This window comes from Baudoinia panamericana, assembly GCF_000338955.1.
Source record: "Baudoinia panamericana UAMH 10762 unplaced genomic scaffold BAUCOscaffold_4, whole genome shotgun sequence".
Taxonomy (NCBI): domain Eukaryota; kingdom Fungi; phylum Ascomycota; class Dothideomycetes; order Mycosphaerellales; family Teratosphaeriaceae; genus Baudoinia; species Baudoinia panamericana.
Genome location: NW_006911260.1, coordinates 363,549 through 385,341, shown reverse-complemented (window position 1 = coordinate 385,341; position 21,793 = coordinate 363,549). Strand labels below are relative to the sequence as shown.

General features: G+C 54.7%; 14 protein-coding genes across 14 annotated transcripts; 8 read left to right on the top strand and 6 right to left on the bottom strand.

Moving 5' to 3' along the window:
- Positions 1 to 722: 722 nt before the first annotated feature.
- Positions 723 to 2,480, bottom strand: BAUCODRAFT_66991 (uncharacterized protein; the record flags this gene model as incomplete). Its single annotated transcript, XM_007676450.1, has 1 exon — positions 723 to 2,480. One exon carries the CDS (start codon positions 2,478 to 2,480, stop codon positions 723 to 725), a length of 1,758 nt encoding a protein of 585 aa, XP_007674640.1.
- Positions 2,481 to 3,149: 669 nt separating this feature from the next.
- Positions 3,150 to 3,652, bottom strand: BAUCODRAFT_31922 (uncharacterized protein). The gene has a single exon (XM_007676178.1). The coding sequence runs from the start codon at positions 3,632 to 3,634 to the stop codon at positions 3,404 to 3,406; it is 231 nt and encodes a 76-aa protein (XP_007674368.1). The 5' UTR covers positions 3,635 to 3,652; the 3' UTR covers positions 3,150 to 3,403.
- Positions 3,653 to 4,119: 467 nt separating this feature from the next.
- On the top strand, positions 4,120 to 4,443 carry BAUCODRAFT_120834 (uncharacterized protein; the record flags this gene model as incomplete). Its single annotated transcript, XM_007676604.1, has 1 exon — positions 4,120 to 4,443. One exon carries the CDS (start codon positions 4,120 to 4,122, stop codon positions 4,441 to 4,443), a length of 324 nt encoding a protein of 107 aa, XP_007674794.1.
- Positions 4,444 to 4,771: 328 nt separating this feature from the next.
- Positions 4,772 to 5,279, top strand: BAUCODRAFT_407619 (uncharacterized protein). The gene is made up of 2 exons (XM_007676603.1): positions 4,772 to 4,835; positions 4,888 to 5,279. The coding sequence occupies exon 2, from the start codon at positions 4,930 to 4,932 to the stop codon at positions 5,164 to 5,166; it is 237 nt and encodes a 78-aa protein (XP_007674793.1). The 5' UTR covers positions 4,772 to 4,835; positions 4,888 to 4,929; the 3' UTR covers positions 5,167 to 5,279.
- Positions 5,280 to 6,294: 1,015 nt separating this feature from the next.
- Positions 6,295 to 8,153, bottom strand: BAUCODRAFT_66784 (glycosyltransferase family 90 protein; the record flags this gene model as incomplete). Its single annotated transcript, XM_007676435.1, has 2 exons — positions 6,295 to 7,980; positions 8,034 to 8,153. 2 exons carry the CDS (start codon positions 8,151 to 8,153, stop codon positions 6,295 to 6,297), a joined length of 1,806 nt encoding a protein of 601 aa, XP_007674625.1.
- Positions 8,154 to 8,645: 492 nt separating this feature from the next.
- On the top strand, positions 8,646 to 9,677 carry BAUCODRAFT_31918 (uncharacterized protein). Its single transcript, XM_007676177.1, has 2 exons — positions 8,646 to 8,970; positions 9,026 to 9,677. The coding sequence occupies exons 1-2, from the start codon at positions 8,657 to 8,659 to the stop codon at positions 9,627 to 9,629; spliced, it is 918 nt and encodes a 305-aa protein (XP_007674367.1). The 5' UTR covers positions 8,646 to 8,656; the 3' UTR covers positions 9,630 to 9,677.
- A 160-nt stretch (positions 9,678 to 9,837) lies between these two features.
- On the top strand, positions 9,838 to 11,223 carry BAUCODRAFT_407423 (uncharacterized protein). The gene is made up of 3 exons (XM_007676602.1): positions 9,838 to 10,303; positions 10,364 to 10,735; positions 10,810 to 11,223. Exons 1-3 carry the CDS (start codon positions 10,045 to 10,047, stop codon positions 11,076 to 11,078), a joined length of 900 nt encoding a protein of 299 aa, XP_007674792.1. The 5' UTR covers positions 9,838 to 10,044; the 3' UTR covers positions 11,079 to 11,223.
- A 1,107-nt stretch (positions 11,224 to 12,330) lies between these two features.
- BAUCODRAFT_129711 (uncharacterized protein) lies at positions 12,331 to 13,160 on the bottom strand (the record flags this gene model as incomplete). The annotated part of the gene is made up of 1 exon (XM_007676601.1): positions 12,331 to 13,160. One exon carries the CDS (start codon positions 13,158 to 13,160, stop codon positions 12,396 to 12,398), a length of 765 nt encoding a protein of 254 aa, XP_007674791.1. The 3' UTR covers positions 12,331 to 12,395.
- Positions 13,161 to 13,639: 479 nt separating this feature from the next.
- Positions 13,640 to 14,463, top strand: BAUCODRAFT_137738 (uncharacterized protein). Its single transcript, XM_007676917.1, has 2 exons — positions 13,640 to 13,820; positions 13,894 to 14,463. The coding sequence occupies exons 1-2, from the start codon at positions 13,773 to 13,775 to the stop codon at positions 14,194 to 14,196; spliced, it is 351 nt and encodes a 116-aa protein (XP_007675107.1). The 5' UTR covers positions 13,640 to 13,772; the 3' UTR covers positions 14,197 to 14,463.
- Positions 14,464 to 14,534: 71 nt separating this feature from the next.
- Positions 14,535 to 15,473, top strand: BAUCODRAFT_66629 (uncharacterized protein; the record flags this gene model as incomplete). The annotated part of the gene is made up of 2 exons (XM_007676421.1): positions 14,535 to 14,607; positions 14,659 to 15,473. The coding sequence occupies 2 exons, from the start codon at positions 14,535 to 14,537 to the stop codon at positions 15,471 to 15,473; spliced, it is 888 nt and encodes a 295-aa protein (XP_007674611.1).
- A 182-nt stretch (positions 15,474 to 15,655) lies between these two features.
- BAUCODRAFT_407338 (uncharacterized protein) lies at positions 15,656 to 16,821 on the bottom strand. The gene is made up of 3 exons (XM_007676600.1): positions 16,535 to 16,821; positions 16,369 to 16,460; positions 15,656 to 16,297 (listed from the first exon to the last, which is right to left on the bottom strand). The coding sequence occupies exons 1-3, from the start codon at positions 16,644 to 16,646 to the stop codon at positions 15,839 to 15,841; spliced, it is 663 nt and encodes a 220-aa protein (XP_007674790.1). The 5' UTR covers positions 16,647 to 16,821; the 3' UTR covers positions 15,656 to 15,838.
- A 581-nt stretch (positions 16,822 to 17,402) lies between these two features.
- Positions 17,403 to 18,056, bottom strand: BAUCODRAFT_66757 (uncharacterized protein; the record flags this gene model as incomplete). The annotated part of the gene is made up of 2 exons (XM_007676430.1): positions 17,403 to 17,935; positions 17,963 to 18,056. 2 exons carry the CDS (start codon positions 18,054 to 18,056, stop codon positions 17,403 to 17,405), a joined length of 627 nt encoding a protein of 208 aa, XP_007674620.1.
- A 189-nt stretch (positions 18,057 to 18,245) lies between these two features.
- On the top strand, positions 18,246 to 18,741 carry BAUCODRAFT_407171 (uncharacterized protein). The gene has a single exon (XM_007676599.1). The coding sequence runs from the start codon at positions 18,381 to 18,383 to the stop codon at positions 18,642 to 18,644; it is 264 nt and encodes an 87-aa protein (XP_007674789.1). The 5' UTR covers positions 18,246 to 18,380; the 3' UTR covers positions 18,645 to 18,741.
- Positions 18,742 to 19,247: 506 nt separating this feature from the next.
- BAUCODRAFT_22779 (uncharacterized protein) lies at positions 19,248 to 21,669 on the top strand (the record flags this gene model as incomplete). The annotated part of the gene is made up of 2 exons (XM_007676100.1): positions 19,248 to 19,574; positions 19,720 to 21,669. The coding sequence occupies 2 exons, from the start codon at positions 19,248 to 19,250 to the stop codon at positions 21,667 to 21,669; spliced, it is 2,277 nt and encodes a 758-aa protein (XP_007674290.1).
- Positions 21,670 to 21,793: the final 124 nt, after the last annotated feature.

Here is a 21,793-nt window from a genome sequence, read left to right as displayed (position 1 = left end):
GAGAGGGGGGAGAGAGGGTCGTTTGTATAACCACCCCGCTGTCACGCGTGTGAAAAGAATTACTGGATGAGACGACCGGGGGGTTGATGGCTCTCGTGCCTGACATCAAACATTGGTATCAGGTTGGCGCTGCGGCCGCGGCTGAGCAGCCATTGGTCGTGGGCGTGCGTGACTGGCGTTTCAGGTTAGATATGCGGTCTAGCCTAAAACTTACCCCATCCCGAAGGTCTAACACTTTGGTAAGATAGTCGCATGGACGGTTAGACGGTCGCTTCACTGGCACATGTACGCGTGAGTATGGCGACTACGTCTCGACCAGAACGCATTCGCCTGCTTCCGGACTACGGCGGTCGGGTAAGCAGATATTACAAAACAAATCTTCGTGACTGTACGCCATTCCGTTCGGAGTGAATACTTTGTTTCACGGACCTACGTAATCGCTACTTGACATCGTAGTAATGTCCCGAGAGCCTTTCAGCCATCCTCGGCCGACTCATACAGGCACTTCGCCTGGCTTGAATTGGAGCGGGACGATAGTGTCGCACCTCTATCTCACCCCTTAGTCTCGACCATGGTCACGGCTGGGCAACAGCCTCCAGCTGGCTTAGCCAGATCGCCTCCAATAAACTACCATTCCCATGCAAATCCGCTTGAACGCGACCAGAACGCTGTCAACAATCGCCCCATCACACGTATTTATACAGATCTGATAGTCTGCTCCATCATTGCTGCGGTGGCACGTGCTGCTGCCGTGCATTGGCAAAAGAAGGCCACTGATGTATCGGCGTCATCGGCTGATGTTGATCCCCATTGAGCCATACATTCTGCGCGATGTACGGCAGTCGACCCGACTGTAACTGCTGTCCCGACTTTGCGAGCGGCTGGTAATGCATCTGAGCGTGTTCCACAGGGTGCGGCCGTTGATGCAGAGCAGATGACGGCGGAGGGTATAGCAGTGTGGAGAAGTTCTGCACGGGTCGGTAGGGTGAGTTTCGCTGTTGCAGGAAGTAAGTTGGGGAGATTTGGTGAAGTGGTTGCAGCGAGACGGCACTCGATGGTGCCATATCTGCTGGTGAATCGGCGGCTGAGCCTGGGTATGGACTGTGTTGCCTGGATTGATACTGAGAGGACAGCTGCGATGGAGGCTGTGAAAGCGGTCCTGCTCCGAAACTACTCGCCGGTGGATACACCATGGCCATCGCTCTGGCAGGGACGTTTAATGGTGGGAGCTGCTGCAGGTGAGCAGATGCTTGGCCTTGGCTCCGTGCAGGTGAGGTAGTAGCTGGATTCATCAGACTCGGCAGGGTCAAGCGGGGCGCTTGCTGGCCGGTAGCAATTGCTCCGGCAGTGGTAGCGTACGTCGAGGGGAAAGCGGTGGTCTTTGAACCGCTCGCAATACGCTTCGCTGGCGGCTCTGTTAGTTGATCTTCGTGGCTTCGCTTGCGTCTGTTCTGCACCGCAGAGTGCGGTTGTGGCAGCCTGGCCAGTGGCGAGGGCACAGGCGTGATGCCAGACAATGCAGCACCCCCATAAGCTGGCTGCGCCACGTCTGACGAGTACGGTGGTGAAGCTTGGTTCGAAAAGGGCGGTGATGGCAAAGCTGCTGGCAAATAGAGCGAGGAGCTGGGTGGTAGTATAGGCGCCGGTCTGTTGGCTGGCGGCTGCGGCCTCGTTGCATTCTCGAAGAAGGCAGCAAATTTGCCAAGTAAAGATTGCCATCTCGCCCAGTCGTCCGCGGACGTGAAAAGGCAGTACTTCATATTGCTAAGGAATTCCACTTCCATGATGTGAACCTCAGCCACCACAATCCCAGACACTTCAGCCCAGGTCTTGTTCGTGTATGTATTATCGTCCAGAAACTTGTTGCCAAGCATCAAAGCAACAGTGAGAAGGCGATACTCGCTTCCGGGCTTGCCTTTGACTGTCGGATTAAGCTTCTTTAGCCGGTAGATGAACAACAGTGCCAGAATGACCACATTCTGCGCCACCAGTGTGGTTGACAGAATCGTTGTCACCCACTTAAGAAAGCCAGTAGTGGGCTTTGCATCCAAGACCAACGCTCTGGAAGGCTGCAAGCCTATCGGTGCGTCCTCCACAGCCTGCAACACATCCGCTGACTCGAACCAGAACAGGCACGTAATCTGGGCAGCTAGTACAGACAGACTGCCGCCACTGTCGTTCACAGATTTGGGGATCTGAAATGATGGTGCAATCGCGTTGGCCTGGGATGACCGCATTGACGAGCTGCCATCATCGAATACCGGTTGTCGTGGTCCAGATACAGGTGAGAGTGGTCGACTGCTCGCCTGCGCAGCCGGTCCAGCTCGGTGTTGGCTCGTATGAGCTACTTGGGGAAGGTAGGGTGCTACCGCAGCTGTGTACGCTTGCTGGCTCGGAGCATGATCGCCGTAATGGTACCCATTCTCTTGTTTGCTGTAGCTGGGCCTGCTGTTGCTGGTGGTATGTGCAACGCCATTCATATCCGGTGGAGGTGTAAGTTCCCTAAGAGAGTCGTGCCGTGGAGGGTAGAAGTTCCACTTCCTCTCGTGTTGGTAGGGAGCAAAAGGATCCCGGAAGTGGACGGCCGAGTCGGCGTACATATGGTGCGGTTGTAGTGCGGTGGTGGTCATGGAGGGTGGAGGAGAGATGAGGTTAGCTGAGGCGGAGGGTGGATTGCTTGGTCGTCATGGGAGAAGAGAGCACGAGGAAGGAACGGCTCAACAAGGTGTGGAGAAGGTGTTGTTGGGCAGTGCCCGGATGAGGTGAGTAAGAAGGAAGGAACGTCAACGGGGATGGGTTTGTTGACAATGCTCACGCAAGGGTGAGCTGCAGAGGTATGCGACTGAGCATGTACTCCACGGCACCGACTCACGCAGGCGGCAGCATGCCTATTTCGATCAAAGAGAGGGGATTGTGTAGAGTGCAATGTACTAGCGCCATAACCGACGAGGTCGTCACGACGTTTGGGAGCGTGAGCGAGAGCCATGTGAACCAGGCGTCGGCAGCCGAAGCGTAAGTGCTGGTGCGTCGTCGAGCCACCTCCCGCTGGGTCCCTGCAAAAGTCAAGTCAATCACAGATCCCAGAAGAGGCTGCCGGTGATCCCAATGAATGATGGAAGAAGGGAACGCCGCGAAAGCGTGATGTAACTAGCGAAAGGGAAGGCAAGACTGCTAGCCTCTGCCGGATCGCGAGCCAAGGCAAGCGCGCTGGACCCAGAACGCTGCCCGCCAAGCAAGTTCGTTGTTGCATCGTCCCACTATTATTGCCGCTGCAAGCCGCGGATGCTGACCATGCGATTGGTATGCAGCCGCAGCACGTATTACCTGCCTCTGCGGTCATCACTACTTCTTCGGCCTGCGAGTGCTCGTGATTGGAGGGTTCACATTCAGACCGCTATATGTCTCACGGCTGCACGCCCAATCCTCCCTCAGTGAACGTTGTGTAGCAGCCGATGACACCAACGTTGACGAACCATCGTGCCATCGGTAGAGTCAGGGAGTGTCCGTTCAAGGAGCGACTCGCCGGCCCGCTAATGCGATACCGAGAGTGTGCGTAGATGAAAATGGGTGTCAGATGCCGCCACAACCTTGACGTGAGCAGGCTCGCCTGTGCATGACCCGCCTCGATAGACATGCATTTCGCACGCCACGTCGCCGTGCTGTCTCAGTTACAGGCAAGTCCCGCCCCAAGAAGCTCCTGGAACGATTAGAATCGCTCCTTGAGCTCGGCAGCCAATGAGCGGCGGGCTGATGCGGGCTTGATGGTGGATTCACCACGCAGACGGTACGTCTTTCCCAGCCCGCGTCAGAGCGCAAAGGCAAAAAGTCTCCCCTCCTTTCTGCTCCGATCGGGTACAAGAATAATCGCTGCGCTGCGCACCGTGTCCGTGTCATGGTGTCAAGCCTGGCTCCACTCTGGAGCTTCCACTAGATCAGACATGACCTCCTGATATGCAAACGTTGCAACATTGTAAGGCGCGCCACTGCGAAGGATGCTTGCTCCACGAAGCAATCAGGCATCTTCGGGTCATCTCCTGTGGTTGAAGCGGGCCCAGGATGAGACGTCCGAACACGTGAACTAAGTAAGGGATCAGGGTCAGGCCGGCGTGCTGATTGATGATGACCATTCCGCAGCCCATCTGCCATGCGGGATGGATTGGATCGTTTGCTCAGCAATCAACAATATGCGGCGGCCTATTTGCCAGCATCCGTAGTGGAAGGCTACAAGCGCACACCATTTTACACGGTGTGCGCCACAGCCAAATTCCCAATTTTCGCCTCCGTCAGGGCTTGCCATCACAGTCCCGATCAATGCTTATGAGACAGAATATGCATGAGCAAACCATCCGCGCAAACACTGCAGGGTTGGGCCGCGCCTTGCTGTGCACTATACGAGTACGCGGTTCGATGCATGTTGGACGGTTGTTATACACATCCCCATAGTAGCAACCTTACTATCAAGCGCCTGCCCGATTGGCGAAATGCACATCGCCGGGCTTGCTACGCTTGTTCGCCGTGCAGCACACTTCTCAGCTCCGCACGCGTTGGTAGGTGCGACACTCTGACACGGGTACGATCGGCGGCGACAGAGGTTGATAAGACGCATCCTTGTGCACCGCTGTAACATGCCGAGGAATACCTAGTCTCACCCACAAATGCATGCATGGTGAGATTGACGCCGATCTGTGGGCACACTCGCGTATGAGATAGCGCCAGTGGCAATGCAAAGCAATTTCGCTGCACATCAGCTGTTCCTTCAAGCCATGGCCGGTTAATCAATATACCTCCTCGTCAGGATGAGCATTTGGACTAGCGCCGGATCAACACGCAACTTCGCACGACTCGGCGAGTCTTGTTCGATGCACCTTCGCCGACGCTACGACAAAGGGTCGGTCTGGTACGGCGTAGGCGGCCAGGCACTGCTTCATCATGGCTGCACCACTCCTGCAGCGGTCAAAAGATGGGCGAAAAGGCTTGCCGAGAGTGGCGTCTAACCGGAATTGTGCATATCTTGGAGGTGCAAGCGAAGTGATTCGCGTCGGCGTACATCAAATAGTAAGGTTTTGCGTTGGGTCAGATAGTGTACATGGAATGCGTCGTGCGTCACGGATACGGCGCGACCGTGTTCATCATGCTGCGCAAGCATCTTACTCTGTGTCCGCGTAAGTCACTGGTCGGAGACGGAGCTGCTTGTAGCTCAAGGCTGGAGGATTTCAACGGTTGGGTGGGGACTTAGCGATCCGAGGACCACCGCACTCGAACGGGTCAACTTCGTGTCAATTCGTCAGCTTGCCTCGTGCCTTTGGCGCATCCGAGACCTCCCCTTTCCTAGCGAATGGGCCGCTGCAAGGTGGGCAAGCTTCGTGTAATGAGACGGACAAGAAAAGGACGATGAAGCGTTCTTCTCCTGACCCGGCAAGGTGCGGTCAGCAACGTAACGCTCATCGTCAGATGCCGCGGACAGCACGGAAACCACTCCGAACAGCTCTCCTCCCATCCAGCTTTCTGCCTGCCCGTTTGCATGTATACGCAAGCTCAAGGGCTTTGGTGGCGCAGGCTGTCCACTTGCTGTTTGCCCACTGGGCAGCTACGCCGGCCCACATCCAGTCTATTAGTTTAATGGAGCGTATATGTGTCACATTTGTTCCGTTTCGTGGCTAAATGGTCTACCCTTGCGAAACCAGGCCGTCAGGCCGCTGATGATCTATGTTCGGGAGCACCGTATCCGTGCAGGGAAAAGCAAGATGGCTACCTGAGCTGTTTGCAAACGTTTACTGCAGCGGTCGCTTAACTAGAGAGTATCCAGCGACGTTTCAACGGTACTTGGCGCGTGGTCGCCAATAGACTGCGGAGCACGCTTGATATCGAGGCAGGATTCAGCAATCCTATCGCCCTTGGCAACTATTTGGCTTTCGTCGTCTCCGTAGGCTTTTTAGGGCTGCCGCTCAGGTGTTTACCTTCACTGCGCGGAACGGCGTCTGGCTTTGGGCGAGACAGGTCGATTCGCTTCGTTTGCGGGGCTAAATACACGCTCCAATGATTGAACAGGCGGTCAGCCAGCGGCTCAGGACAAGACGGGCAACCACCACCAGCGGAACTTCATGATCCTCCTGACAATGGACGGAACACGACAAACCTCTTGGGCCGATCAGTTGCCATTGGGTGGTTACTGCGTTACTTCTGCATGTTGGTAGTAGGTGGTGTGTATGCCTTTTACGGACGATTAGCTTTCCACCACTCTCCGGCAAGTACAGCAACTGGCACGTCCGTAAGTTCGTGTTGTGGGAATCACGGCTACTCCTCTGCCGGTACTCTCCGGTCGAAATCCTCCATCTCCTTGCCACCGTCTCCCACAAAACCAATTTTATCACGATTGTCGTCAATGATGCGACCATACTCTAGCAGCAGCCGAAATAGGTAGATCTCAATGTCCTCACGCCTGAGCACTTTGGCCGCCCATTGACGGCCTTGCTTTGCGATCTTGTAGGCTTCATAATCATGCCTCGGCACCTCCAAGTCATGGTTCGTTGAAGGCACAGAGAATCCAGCTTGGCTCATTGCTGGAGTGGACTCTGAAGGGTAGCCAATGAAGTACGTAAGTAAGCTGTACAGCTCATTGAAACGGTTGTCCATCGGAACGAAATGTCTCCACGCCCAGAGACGGCTGTCATGCCATTCGCGGAAGATGGTGGACTTGATGCCCAGGCTGCGTGACTGCAGGAAGGCTCGCCAACGGCCAGAGAAGGAGTGGCCGTCTACGTCGATAAGGTATTTCGAAGCAAAGGTCTGAGCAAACGTTGTGGGTTCCAGTACGCGAAAGGTCTCGTCGTAGAAGTCGCAATTGGGAATACAGGCAATCTTGGCGGAGAACCCAACATCTGTGTGTTTGCTGGCGAAATCTGCGGGCTCAAAGCTGTGTGAGTGGTAAGTGCCTTGATCGCCATTGACCAGCGTGAGTATAGCGGTAGTCTTTCCAGCAAGTTCGCTTGCATTCGTGAGCATGACAAGACGCTGTCGGTGCATCGGCCTCCACAGCTCAGGCTTGTCTTCAAACGCAGTTCCTCCGCTGGTGACACCACGCCAGGGCATCATGTCCTCCTTGTCATCCCAGCTAATGTCTTGACTGTCGTCGTACTCGTAACGCTTATCATGTCTCCAGTACATGTTCGCTGGGAAGAGGATCTCATTGTTGACATTGAGCTTACACTCGCCAAACAGCGGCACCAGCTTCTGCGTGGCAAGCGTCGAACTGGATGCAAACAGCATACCATGCAGACCTGAGAGTTGCGGGCCCACCGTGCAAAGATCTGAGGACCGGTTGAAGTTGGTTACAAACCCGCCAAGCTCATGTTTGTAGCTCGCCTCTGCTTCGCTTAGATGCGTCATGGAGTTGACATTGCGCGCATACGATTCTGGTGGACAAGCTTTAGCTGCAAGGTCCATGTACTGCCTGCCAGCATACCAGAACCAGCCGTAATCCGGAACCGGGTCATCTGGGTCTTCGACATGTTCAACCGGGTACCAGAATGGGTTCCAGTGATAAAGCCAAGAACCTTCCGGGGGCGGCGGCTTGCGCTCCCAGAAGCCAGACATGTTCTTCGTAAAGCGATCCGTCACTGCTGTTTCCTCAAGCGAACGAGACTGCTCTTCAGCTCTCAACATGTCCTGCATCTCCTCCCATGGCACTACGACCCGCGGCTGGTCCATTCTATTGATGGGTATGTCCATGTCCGGAAGCCAGCGGCCTATACGGCTTAGCATCTTCGTGAAGGTTTCCGACCTCCAACCCCAGAGTTCCTGGAATACCTGTCCGTCGCGCAAAGAGACAACTGCAGTGCCATGGTCGCGAATGTCCGAAGCGTGAGCGGCGTAGTGCCGAATAACATAAGGCGATACAGCCCAGAATGGCCGGAGGTCGTCCCATATCTGATCGAAGTCGTCGACGTTGTGTACCTGGCGCTTTCTGGCAAACTTGTACCACTGCCTCGTGTCAGAACCCTTTGCTTTTCAGACTGATCAGACAGATTGCCTACCTCTTGGAACCGAGGCGGAGGGTGCCTTCCATACTTCCTCCGGTACTTCCTGACTGTTTCCTTGAAGGTCTTACTGCGATCATGTTCCCGCAACTCGAAGTCAAGGTCTGCTTGCTGCATCATGTGACGGATGGGATGCTCATCCTCAACCCCTCCAGCAGCAGCAGGCTGCCGACTCTGCCGCCAGACATACCTGCCTACCCGTTGCTCACTCGTGCCAGAGACAGACGGCAGCCAGTGCTCGTGAAGAACGCTATGAGCGGCGTCTGTATTGAGGATACGGACATTGGCTATAAGTAAGGGAAGAAGAAGTGCTATGCTTAGATAGAGAATACGCCGGTATGAGGTCCCATCGTCCTCAGTCTTTCGCATTGAGCTGTATTCGCAATGCGTTGTGCCGGCGCCGTGGCATGATCACTGCTGGCAGTACTGGAAGACCACCGTGCTTGCAGCCGGGGGCATCGTCGCTATGGTTGCGTTATGTGCATCGTAGTGACCAGGTCAATATACCTGTATCTTGTTGAATGTTAGTCTGCACGGGCCTCGAGCGGCGGGATGAGCCGCTCATATACATTTCAAGCAGCCATTTCGGCGCAGATTGTTCCCTGGCCATCATCAACACCATGGCGCCTCGCCTACAGATACTAAGGCATGTCGTGGGAGCGGCGCAACAGCCATTATACCAGCCCGTCGCGCCATTTTTGTATCCGTGCCTCTTGCAGCAGCGCAGGTCCGCATCAATACTAAACACGCTGTCCGATAACAAGGGATCGTACAACAAGCGCATCAGGGTCGGACGAGGTCCTTCAAGCGGGTATGGCAAGACGTCAGGGCGAGGGCACAAGGGTCAAAAGCAGCATGGAAAGGTGCCGGCAGGCTTCAATGGAGGTCAGACGCCAGATTGGGTTGTACACGGAGTACGAGGGTTCAAGAACCGGTATTAAAATGGCATACACACTCCGCCTGCTTCAGTACTGATGTTGTCGTATCAGGTTTGCTGCGCAACTGTCGCCCGTCAACCTGAACAAAATCCAATACTGGATCAATGCTGGCCGACTCGACCCAAGCCAGCCCATCACCCTGAAAGAGCTCTCATCTTCGCGCTGCATACACGGCGTCCGTAGAGACGGTGTGAAGCTTCTCGCCCGCGGAAAAGAAGAACTCACCACTCCCATCAACATCATCGTCTCCCGCGCTTCCGCCGAAGCCATCAGTGCTGTGGAAAAGGCTGGCGGCACTGTCACAACCCGGTACTACACTGGTTTCGCCATCGAAAAGATCAAGCAAGGTCTTATGGATCCTATCCATAGCTTGCAAAGCAAGATAGTGCTGGCGCCAGGCACCAAGGAAGGCGCGATTGCAGCGGCCGACGCTCTCGCGGAAGAGGGTAGGAGATATAGATACCGACTACCCGACCCATCGAGCAGGAAGGCTTTGGAGTACTATCGAGATTCTGCGCATCGAGGTTATCTGAGCCATACTGTAGCAGAGGGACAAGGGCCAAGCTTGTTCTTCAGAACCCCTGGGGTAACAAGAGGTGGGACGAAGACCGGAGCGACGACCACCAAGCGAACGGACAGCAATCGGTTGTGGTAGTGTTAGGTTATAGCTGAATGTTGCGCATTATACGCTCTGAGTTAGGCCACTTTCTTGTACAAGATCCGACTCTGTCTGATTGGCTGACTCCGGTGGCTGACGCAAGAGGGGAAGCAGATGAGCTGCATGTTAGAGAGCGCATCTACGTTCCTGCATTAATGTCAATAACTTTACGTCACTCTGCGATAGCATATTCCTTCCATGTGTTGTCGACGGCCATGCCATCGATGATCGGCATGGTATGCAATAGGTAGGTGATGTCGTGCTTTTGCTGATAACGATCGGGGCGGCTAGTACGGGCGCGCTTGGCCTCACCTCATCTCCTGGTCCCAACGTACAACGGGCAAGCATTCTTCTCTTTGTAGTCTATCCTGCACACTTCAGCACTCACCTTACCGGCTGTCATTTTCCCAAGATGCCTCAAGCACTCCACTCCGTGCCTTCACCAGGTGCGGTGGACAACAGCGCACACGAAAATGTTATCGACACTGGATGTGCCGACCCGGAGAAGCATCCCATGTCAACCAATACTCCGTTCTTTTCGCGTCGCAACATTCTCGGACCGGTTGTCAAGGATCATGGCGATGTGCCTCTACTAGTCTGCTGTTTCGTGACCGGTTTAGTAGACGCTGCAAGCTTTCGAAATTTTGGCATGTTCGTTGGCATGCAGACTGGTACGCTGAACTTCTTTGTTTGTAGGTAATCCGCCTTGTGAGACTCATGATTACGCGCAGGCAACACGGTCATCTTGGGTCTGTCGACAGCCGGTCTTCCTGCAAACCCACACGCCTGGCTTACGACACTAATCTCCATCATTACCTTCCTTATTGGCGCATTCCTTACCTTTCGCTCGTCAAAGTACATCGCACCAGAGGGCCCAACGCGAAACCGCCTTTGGGCAAGTTCGCTCTTCATGGGTCAAGCCTTGCTCATCTTACTGTCTGCCGCTCTTGCTACCCCTCGCGGATTGATCCCCCAGCTTCCCGGAGGCACCAGCAGATACAGCGAGGATCCCACAGACGTCATCCGAAACATTCGAATTGTCAGCTTGATCCCGCCTTTGTCGTTCCAGAGCGGCATGCAGATTGCATCCTCACGGCTTTTGGGTAAGCGGAGCGATGTGTAGAACCCCTCAAGATTGTCCGAGACACAGCTGACCCTCGTTCCCCTCGTCCTTCAGGCTTCAATGAGCTTCCCGTGAACGTTATCACGAGTACTTACTGCGACATTATGGGCGACTACAAACTACTCGCTCTTAACAACGTCCGTCGGAATCGGCGTGTAGGCGCTGTTATCTTACTACTGATAGGTGCCATCATCAGTGGATGGCTACTGAGGAGTGAAGGTGGTCTTATGAGTGTGCTGTGGATTGCAGGTGGCCTAAAGTTCGGGACTGCCATAGCGATGTTCTGCTTTATGCCGGCTGTCAAAGAAGACTCGCCAAAATAAAGTCCACGTTACACCACTAAAGATGATAGAGATAGAAGACCGGTTGTCGTGTCGTGCTAGGCAGACCTGGCGAAGTGCACAAGGTCGACGTAAAACGCACTGACAAGGCGAATCCTGCAGAGATAAAGTCTCCGACAGCACCATCTCGCGCAACGGGCAGCTACTGCAATGTACACGACCTATCCAACGTCAGTAAGCTTAGCCACTGAGCTGCAACCACCGAACCACGTACCAACTTGCCTGCATCTCGACGCTTGCTAGGTTCTGCAACGTTTGGCTATTACCAGTCAATGCTGGAGAGCTTGCCCTTCCTGTGCCATGGCTTAATCCTCCACTACTGTGGGGCTCAGAACCGCTTGGGTTGTCGATATCAACCTCTGGGAAGCTGTACGAACCGGCATTCGCACCCTCACTGCACTCCAGAGACTCTGCCGCAGATCGAGCCGGTGGATGTGTCCACCCATCTTCTGTATCGGACTGGAGGAGTTCGGCTAACGCTTTTGACACGGCCTGCACTCGCTCCTCGCTTTCCTGGGCTTTGTTCACGTTCAGCGTCTTAGCATTACAGTGCTGCTGCTACTCCACCCAGTCAACGGCACGCTCGAATTTCTTTGCAGACCTGGGCTGATAGTGTAGCGCGTTCCGAGCCTCCGCCAATGCCGCTTCTGTCTTCGCCATGCACCGCTCGATAGCTACACCCAGGCAAACACTCCTCGTCGTTGGGCCTGTTGATCGCCCGGACACAGTTCCACTGCTGCCAGGCATGCCACGGTAGGACGTTGGGATATCGGGCCTGTGCAAAGTTTAAGCCACCAAGTGGACCGATGGGTCGTTCGTTGGGACTGTGCTGCTCCGATATAATACGGCGACAAGCGGCGAATTCGCTCGGAAATGTCACGTACAGGATGACTGTGTAGGTCTGGGGACAGGGAACACTCTGGTGTAGCGGGAAGTGTTTCCCAGAAGCTTTCACAGGCAGTCAAGATCACACGAGGATACAACAAGCCGTCACAGTGTACTGAAGTGGATCTGGAAGGCAACAAACGTTTGAGGTCATGTTCAATGCATGCTAGCACGATTACAGCCTTACCTAGATCGTAGCAAAGTACCGAAACGGCAAGCGGGTCGACTTGCCATTAAAGTGTTCGCATTCTTTTACGGTGACAGAAAGATTGTTTCTAATTCCGCGCTGATGATGTCGGTGCGCAACACCCTTGCTTCTTCGGAACGCTTCTCAAGGAAGCTGAAAGTCCTTTATGCTCGCGTCTTCACCGGTTCATGAGCCGTAAGGCTGTTCCGCCTCTTCCATCTGATGCCTTAGGATCTGTTCAGATACGTCAGCGACCAAGCCCTCTTAGCATGGAGACGACTGTCGAACACGCCGAATGAACGAGTCTTCGGCGCAAGCATGCCTGTGACGTGAAGGCTGCCCGGCTTCACACTCTCTGCAACCCATTGCTTCACATCCAGTGGCAAGCTGAGCCATCCGAGACTGGGCGATGGCGGCGCGTCTGGCACCCTCGTATTATTTAGTATTGCGATTTCGTCGGCCTGCGTTTCACTGATCAGATCCGAGACTGCTTCGAAGAGCTTCTGGCTGCTAGCTAGCAGGCCATTAGTGAGCTGGTCAGCCGCCGTGTAGCGTGCGTGCCACTTCTCTGCATTGCGCTGTTCATCTAGCTCAGCGTCAGTCAGATCCTCGGAAAGATGGTCCGACACTGGTCCCGCAGCCTGCTCCTTCGCTTCAGTGATGTGATGCTGTGAATGGGAAATTGCGCGATCAACACGCTCATTGCAGTCAAGCACCTCAGGTGTCGGAGGCAGTTGACGTGGCAGCTCTGCGTGAGCGTCAGCTTGGATGGATGCAACGATCTCAGGGTGCGTGGCGTACCATGTGCGAGTCTTGTCCATTAGCTTGTCAATCCTGGGAAAGCCTGTCTGCGGTTCTGAGAAGTAGAAAAGGAGCAACATTGCTACAGAAGCCATCTCGGGTCGTTGCAGTGATTTAGGAGAATGTTGGGATGGTTTGGAGGGCTGATGACCTTCAAGCAGTGTGTGTTCGTCTAGATATCGGACAGACATCATGTGAAGGCGAAGAAAGGTAAGTGTATACATTTCACACAACTCCATTGTAGGAATGGGGAACAATGGGAGATTATTTCCTTTGTTTGCTCGCTGTTGTGCTTTCCTAGATGGTGTGGCGCTGAGGCGGCGACACTCGAATGGAAGACCGCAAGGTGTTGACACCATCACAACGTAGGACCGGAAAAGTGGCTCGCCATTCTGAGACAATCTACATCGACGACTCCGTTGGAGGCCACACTTTTGTGGTCAGAGAATTGAACGATCGAAAAAGTCCGATCAGTCGGATACAGCGATGGCAAGTACAAACAGAAAAGGTACGCCAAACGAAGCCTCCAGATATCGGCTCGTCAGCCATCAAAAGGCCGTGTGCGCGCAGAGATGTCCCTGTGAATGTTTATGTCTCATACAGCAATACAGCATGTCATGCAGCCGACGGTCTTGGCGCGGCGCTGACTCAAGACCTCAAGCTACGATGCGTTCTCCATGCGCACCACCAGTTGCGCCGCAAACAACCCGGAACGGAACGAACAGTGATCGAGGCCTTTAACCCAAAAGCTCAATCGAATTGTCCTTGACCGTATCGCCGTCTGGGCATCGGGGTGCTCCATCATGACTTCCACCATTGGCATACCGATCAAACTTCTCAATGAAGCTACAGTAAGTCACCATCGAAATCCGCGCAGAAGCACCTGTGCTTACAACGCACCACAGCTGATCGTCCGTACTGTAGGGTCACCAAGTAACGGTTGAGATTGACTCCGGCCAGACCTACCGCGGCAAGCTAATTGAAGCGGAGGACAACATGAACTGCCAGTTAGAGAACATCAACGTTACACAACGCGACGGTCGCGTGACCCATCTTGACCGCGTCTACATTAGAGGATCGCATGTGCGATTGTTCATTGTGCCAGACATGCTGCGAAATGCACCCATGTTCCGTCAACGAGCAAACAAAGGCCGCGGTGTGGGCTTGGCGAGAGGGCGCGCGACGGTTAACAGAGCTAGAGGCAGAGGAGGACCTAGAGGAGGTTGACCAAAGACGAGTGTCGCAGCATTTGAGGATATGGCTGGACAAGCATTGTATGCGAACAGAGCAAAGCGAGGCGTTAACGGGACTTTTCGCATACTATCACAAGCAAGACGTCGGACGCGGCGTGTGCCAGGCGCATTAGTAGACACCGTCTGTTCGACAACGCGCGGACTCATGTAGTGTATGAATGAGTAGCAGTGGTGTGGTCGGCGATATGAGTAGCTCTAGTGATGCTTAGCTCGCTATTCCTTCTCCACACTCCACTCTCCGAAACCTTCTTCACATCTCTTCCTTCACTCTACATCCCGGAATGTAGTCGCATTGCATCGTTCCATCGCCAGATGGAAGTCAATCATCCACGTCGCATTCTCGCCGTCGGCGCACCTGGCTGCCCGGTGCTCGACGTCGTCGAAGGTCTGCCGTGGTCGTTGTATATAATCGCCGTCAAACCCTGACATTGACTAGATCTCACCGGGAGTGCACCGGCTCTGAATGAAGCAGGGACAATCGCAGGACTGACCCACGAGTGGGAGGTGCGGACGGCGTACTACACCGCTACGGTACCCATCTGGACAGACGAGATTGCAGACGCGGATGAGTGGAAGAGGGAGTTCTTGAAACCCGAAGCAGAGGAGGTTGTGCAAGCTATTGGAGCCTACGTTTACTGCTTCTGCATCCCACGTGATGGAAAGATTACATCCGGGGTGGAGGCAACCATGAAAGCGCTTCAGACTGTGGCCGAACACGCAGGTCTGATGGCGGATAATCTACTGCTTGCTGTTGCATTAACAAGCAGTGGTGACGGTGGGAGTGGCGTTGCCGCATTAGATCATGACGCGTGGGTAGATCTCTGCATACAGTACGGCTTCGAATTCATCAACTATGCCGCCGAGGGCAAGAACGAGTATGACGAGCTGACAGGCTCCGCGCGTCTGAAGGAGGCCTTGGAAGCGCATGAATGGGCTGCCGATGCCGCAGACGATGGTACCGGGATTGACACTCTTGGTCTTGGTGACGACGACGAAGTGGGAGGCTTTGACAGGGAAGAAGCTGAGATGACTGCCGAGCTCTTCGGCATGAAAGCGGCTCTGACGGATGACAGTGGGCTCGACATGGAAGCAGAACCTTTTGCACAGTCTGACCACCAAGCGGCGGAAGTGGACAGCTTCGAGCGAACAATGGGCAAGTTGCTGGCACTTAAGGAACATAGTACGAATTTGACGAAAGAACAAAAGAAGAGGCTCGTAGCCAAGGCACTGCTTGACGGCGACAGTGAATGAGAATGCCGCCTTTTATGTGGCATAGTGCTCTTGTCCTTGCATCATAGACCGATACGCAAGTGTCTACGAGCTTCGCCAGCTATAAGCGCTCTCAGCAACCCAGCCAAGGGACGCATGAGCGGTTTGATGCCTGTCAACAACCCAGCTCAGGCCTGCTGAGAAGCCTACTACCATCGCGACCCCCGCTATTGCGATGTTGCGATCAGCTCGTACTTGACGACCGTGATGCAGCTTCATACGCTTCTCTTCGAATGCTTTGGTCGTGTTGCCGCTTGGGAACGGCCTATCTGGTACTGGCTTACCCAAGGACTCACACAGCGGCTCCCTGGCCACCCGTTAGCACGACGGTGTCACGTTATTCAGCTTCAAGAATTTGGCTTACCAGCCATCTTCAACATGCCAATCAAGCCACTCCCTCGACTCCTTGCGCACTCTGCCTCCAACTCAGCATAATGCTTCCTGTACGTCTCTTTCCCATTCTGTCGAACATTGAAGTCAAACAAGGCTTTATAGCACCACACCACAGCACGTCTTAGCCAGAAACACTCGCTATCCGCAAATGATCGTAAAATCGACCACCAGTCATTCCACACCTTGTCAATGGTGTTCAGTTGGCTTTGATGCCAGCCTTCCAGGTTGCTTCTCCGGTTCAGGACAACCTTGGCGTGGGGGTAGGCGCGCAGCATTTCTACGCCCAACCCAGCGCAGGGAAGATCGGTTACCGCTTCGCACTCGCCAATGACTTTGTCGAGTTGGGTGCTGGTTAAGGCATCTCGTTCGGCGCTGCTCCCTCGAAACTTCGCCATATGCCAGCGGACCCAGTGCTAAAGCATTGAAAACAGCTATCAGCGCTGAATCAGACACAGGGGACGCCTATGGCCATGAGTTTGCGTACAACACAATCTGCCGGGTTCGTCGTGATGTGCCAGCCATGGTATATGTCGATGTAACCTAGGTCAAGCAGCGCTGCTTGCAGTAACTCGGTTCCTATAGAAAGCAGGGTGGCACTCTCAGCAACGTCCCGAGTCGCAAGCGGCGCCCAACCTTCTTCCATTACACACCAGTCCCTCCAAGACCAAGGGCGAGCACTTGCATGGGTCGGTCCCGGGTGCGGTTGGGAGGCGTAAGTGGGTAAAGAAGCTCAAGGAACCACAATGGAATGGTGGTCGACATGATGGTAGTAAGAGACAATGGTAATTGTCAGAAGCGGAACCTGTGCGCCGCGGCAGTTGTGTCCAGTGGCTCTCGCAGAAATGCATCCATACCGGGAAATGGGTGAAAATGAAAGTTATTATACTGTTGGACACGCCTGTGCTCCAGTGCGACCGCCGCGTCTATGCTCCGACGAACTGCTTGCTGGAGGAAGCCTAGTGTGAAGCTTCTGCCCCAGATGGTCAAATCCTCCCGACCCTACGTGTATAGTGATCTACCGACCGTACGTCTAGTCGAACCCCAAAACGTGATGATCGAAGCATCATCACGTGTTTGCCTCTGCTTGTACATCTTCGGAACGAGCAAGCTCCTCACCACTGGCGCACCACCAGAATTGTGGACGAGTGCCAATGGCCGCAAGACTCAGCTTGTTGCAAGAATCCCACTGTTGCATGCATGGGGCCTGATCGCGGCAAACATGGAGTCCTCCGACAGTACATTAGAATCGAACGTCGCTTGCGCAGACTTCCTGGCTGGGGAGCGGTCATGCGGAAGCCAAGAGACGTAGCTGGGCATCATGCGAGCTTCAGAGGACATTGAGCCTGGTGATCTTCGGGCCCTCGACCTCTGAACAGTGCGGTCATGGATGCAACACATCAAGACAATCGCTTTAATAGGATTGCCCGAATCCAAGTTCGACCGAATGTAATGTGCTCTATGAGCCAAGGCCTCTTCCGCATTCAGTATCAAAGTCCATGTGCATGGCGTTCCGACATCTCATCTGTTGCCATGCTGCCACGCGGACCAAACCTTGCTGCCACCAATGTACTTCTCAGAATATGCTGGTACTGTCGACCCAGGCTCGCTCATCATGCAACGTGCGAGCCAGTCTGCATACCTGCCGTCGCCTACGCTGCCCTGCACAACGGCTTTGCCGACACCGCGAACACCTTCGAAAAGGTTGAGCACGCTGAAGTCGCAACTTCCGTACATTGCTTGGAAGACTTCGATTTCGAGCTCTTCGGCACCGCTAAAGCTTTCCTCAACCTGCGATCTGCTGAACCGCGGATCGGTGTCCAGTCGGACGTGAATAAAGTACCTCCTGATGATGTTGGTCAGTCTCGGTGTCGTGACCGGCGGCAGGCAGATGCGGTTCGGCTTCGAGCGAAGCAAGAATGATGGCAGCGTTGCCAAGAGTGAGGGATGGGCCAGGAATACGTTCTCGCCGTAGAGTATCTCGGTGCCTTCGTAATGGATCTGTTTACAGGTGCGCAAGACGCTCGCACAGAATCGATCTGGCGGCCGCGACGCTCCTTTCGAAGCACCCGTGGCGACACACTCGTCCCTAGTCTGGACAAGCAAACAGTGCCAGATGATATTGCGGAGCTCTGGCGGCAAGGTAAGCAAAGGTGACGCTTTCTGCTCCGTCATGTTGTTCATGCATGGTCCGGTAACGGTGGGCTTCTTGCGAATGCACACGATCATGTCTGCGCCAAAGGCGACCTTGGCAAGGTCTGGATCGATGAGTAGGTTACATCAGGGCAGTAGTCCCCTGTAACAATCACTCGTCTCTACCACTGCCGACATGTCTGTAAATACTCAGAATTGCAAGCACGCGACCTCTTCGTCTCAATGCTGCTATGCCCGAGCTCCTGGACGTCATCGATGCTTGCCGAGGTCTCGCCGACGCGAGGGTTCGTTGGGTCAACACCGATACAGGAGGAGTGAACCTTCCGACCCTCAAATGCTTGCCCAATGGCAAAACCTTGTGCTGAGGCCTACAAGTTCAGGTGCAGAGACAGTACCGCAAGACATCGATCGCAGGAGCGCTTATGTGGAAGACAGCGGCAGGGATTGAGCACTGGCGATCATGGCCTAGGGCGACGAGTCTGTTCGCCAACGCCTTCCGAGCACCAGACCATACAGACCGTATGGGACGTGCCCGTCACATATTGGCTGTTGACCGCATACTCGGGTGACCTCGCCCTCTCTATGCTCGTAATTCCTCAGTTGGGCTGATGTCAAGCTTGAGCTGTGCGATATTGGGGCGTCCTTCCTGCCTCGTACCTCATACTGGTATTCTACTGAGCACCTCGCCGGAAGTCCGAATTGCCCAGATGCTCACCCGTACTTTCATCCTGCTCACACGCAGCCGCATGCAGGTCGTAGACGCGTGCTCTTATCGCTCCATGTGCTAACATCCACTGCGATGTATGAATCAGATGATGGTGGGCATTGGCGGAACATCCTGCGATCGCATTCCAACACGCGTTGGCATGCCAGTGGTCCGAGGTGCTATGGGTGCATCGATGCGTTGTCCCTATGCACGCTACCTCTGCAGCTATGCCAAGTCGCCGGCGGGGCTGCTTGATGCGATTCGCTTGACTCTAAATGAGGTTGGCCGCTCGGGTGTCGCCCATATTCCTCGCATACAGTGGCCGGATTATATACTCAATGGTACGCCGCGTTGCGATGATGCCTATGTGGTTGTTAAGGAGTCCCACAAGACAGAGTGCCGGCCATTTAGGATGCATACAAGCGCGACACAGAACGTGGACTGCATAAGAAACCAGAGCTTATTATGACTTCAGTCTGATGGTACGGGTTGCGAAGGCCTAGAGTATGACTCGTTTGTCATCCCAGCATCGCGCAACAACCTGCTGTCTATTCTCAGCCAGAGCGGAAGAGGGTGTGCCGGAGTCATCCCCTCTCTGGGGCGAAGAGCAAGCATGGGATGGCCAAGCTCATCCACCAGTCGCCGGTGAAAGGCAGACGGCCATTATGATTGGCTGGGGTAAGAATATACAGCTGACACCTACCGAGTTGCGAATTGCTAGGTCAAGTAGCCAGCATACATTCTGCACGATCTCGCCAGACCGGCTATCAGAGGTTGTTCGAGCACAGTCTGCCTCCAGTGGGGTCAAAACATTGCCCGAATTCGCGATCTTGGTCCGTTCAGCTGATATCCTTCCATGCAGCCTCTGCATATGCAAGGTTGCCTGCGCGACGCCCTGATGCAGCTCGCAATGAGGTCGCCTTCGAACCAATCCGGATAACCACCTCGGTTACACTCGAACGTCTCGCTCATTAACAGAGATATTGTATGCTTCCTAGCTTGCTTCTTACGCCTGCTGCAACCGGGCGTTGCCAGAAGCAAGACTTGACAGCACTCACTACCCTACACCCTCCCCCTTTCTCACCGAGCCGCAAGCGGCATATCATTTACCTCGCCCCCGCCTTCGCCAAAGCTGTTGCCCTTGTCTCCTCATCATCCAAGTGGCCTTCGTCTTCTGTCTCATCTCGTTCGCGTTTCAGACTCTGCCAATTGACCGTACAGATCGTCAAGCTAGGTCGCAGCCTCGAGGGCGAGCAGAGATCACAGGCTACCATGGCAATGCCGCACGTACCCATTCCCCCTCCCCCGCCTCAGTTTCCGCCCGTTGGCTTTCCTCCGCCAGGTGCCTTTCCCGCGCCTGTCGCGGTTCCAATCCACAAGGATCCTTATATGCACGACCAACCGGATCATATGATTGACATTCTTGATGACGATGGTGGCTATGGAAAGCCAAGGAAGCCGAAGAAGCATGGCTTCGTGGAACCGGAGCTCAAGGGCTATATGCTCGAGAAGGTGGAACCCTTACTCGGTCAGAAGCTTAGTTGGGCGCGCGTCGGAAAGCGCAAGCTGCCTTTCGATGAGGCCAAGCTCGAATCGCTTGCGAAAGGCCATCGTTTACGGACCAGGACTGGACCAGCGTCGGATTACAAGCTATGCACCGGCAATCAGCGCGGCATTATAGACCGGCTTATTGCGGAACATCAGCGTCTGGAGAAGCAAACGAACGCTATATGGGTCCTCCATGATGTACAGCGCTTCGGTACGTGGCACTGGAGATCGCTCGAGGTGAAGCAGATCCAGGTCATCCTACGGCGTCAGGATGTCAATGCAACAAAGCCTGGCGCCAGGCTCGGCAATGTCTCTAGCTCCTATCAGTTTGGAGAAATCATTGATCTTGCCGATCCCATCCCGACAAAGAAGAAGAACAGGAAGAACCACCACGCCCACGATGATGGACTGCAACCCATCGATCCTTTCGGCCCAGGCATCCCGGCCCTGGAGCCAGATCATGACCAATACGCATCACAGCAGCAGCCGCAACACCAGATGCCGATGCCGATGCCTATACCGATGCCTCAGCCCGGCTTGCCAGATCCGTTGTATGCTCCTCTGGGTGCACTCCCAGTGAATCCGGGGGTTCCGCAGTCTCCGTATCAGCCAGACTCATATGGTCCCCCGAATCCCTTCATGCCGCAACCCAATGTTATGGTACCGGGACAGTATGACCAACATTATGCTGGTGATGAGCAGCGTTGGCCTAGCGCTAGAATCGTGACCCGCTCACCGAGTCCTATACGCCGGCGCTCAAGCAGTGCTCGGAGACTGCGCAGACTTGAGAAGGATGTGCGTGAAGGCTTCGACGACCTCAACCGAAAAATTGACAGTTGGCATATCAGCAGCGACTCGAGCGAAGGTCAACAGGAGAACGACTCGGTCTTCAGTCCACCACGATCCGGAGGATCGTTCACTCCCCCATCCACACCACCGGGATCAGATGCCATGTATCCTCGAGGGAGTCTGCACCGCCGTGACAGCTTCGGGGCAAGGCGCGGCGAGAAGCGGTACTACGGCAATGGGCGAGTCGAGGTCCAGCCCGCTTACACATACCAACCACGCCAGGGCCGGCGCTCGCCCGATGACCGACGCCGCAACGAGCGCGTGCCAAGATTGCATCGGGCTCAAACTTATGATGATTACCCTAATGGCAGGGCTGTAGAGCCTCGGTACCTGCCGATACCGCGAGTGCAGCGCCGCCTCACCAACTACGAGGAGGCCTATCCGAACGCCAACTTTGGCGAGCAGTACCGTCGGCGGGCGGGTAGGGATCAATATGATCCTCACCAAGATGGCTTTCAAGCAGGCAGACGGGAACAAGTTCGCTACTTGCGCAGGCGCAGCGTCGATGCCAGTGAGAGATACCATCGCTAGTGGGAGCGCGAACGGCCAATGGTCCAGCGATTGCGGAGTAGGAGTGCGGATTGGGGTGATATTAGATATTAACAGCTTTCCAATACCCTTTTCTCACTTACGACGCCGCAGCTTGTCGTCTCAA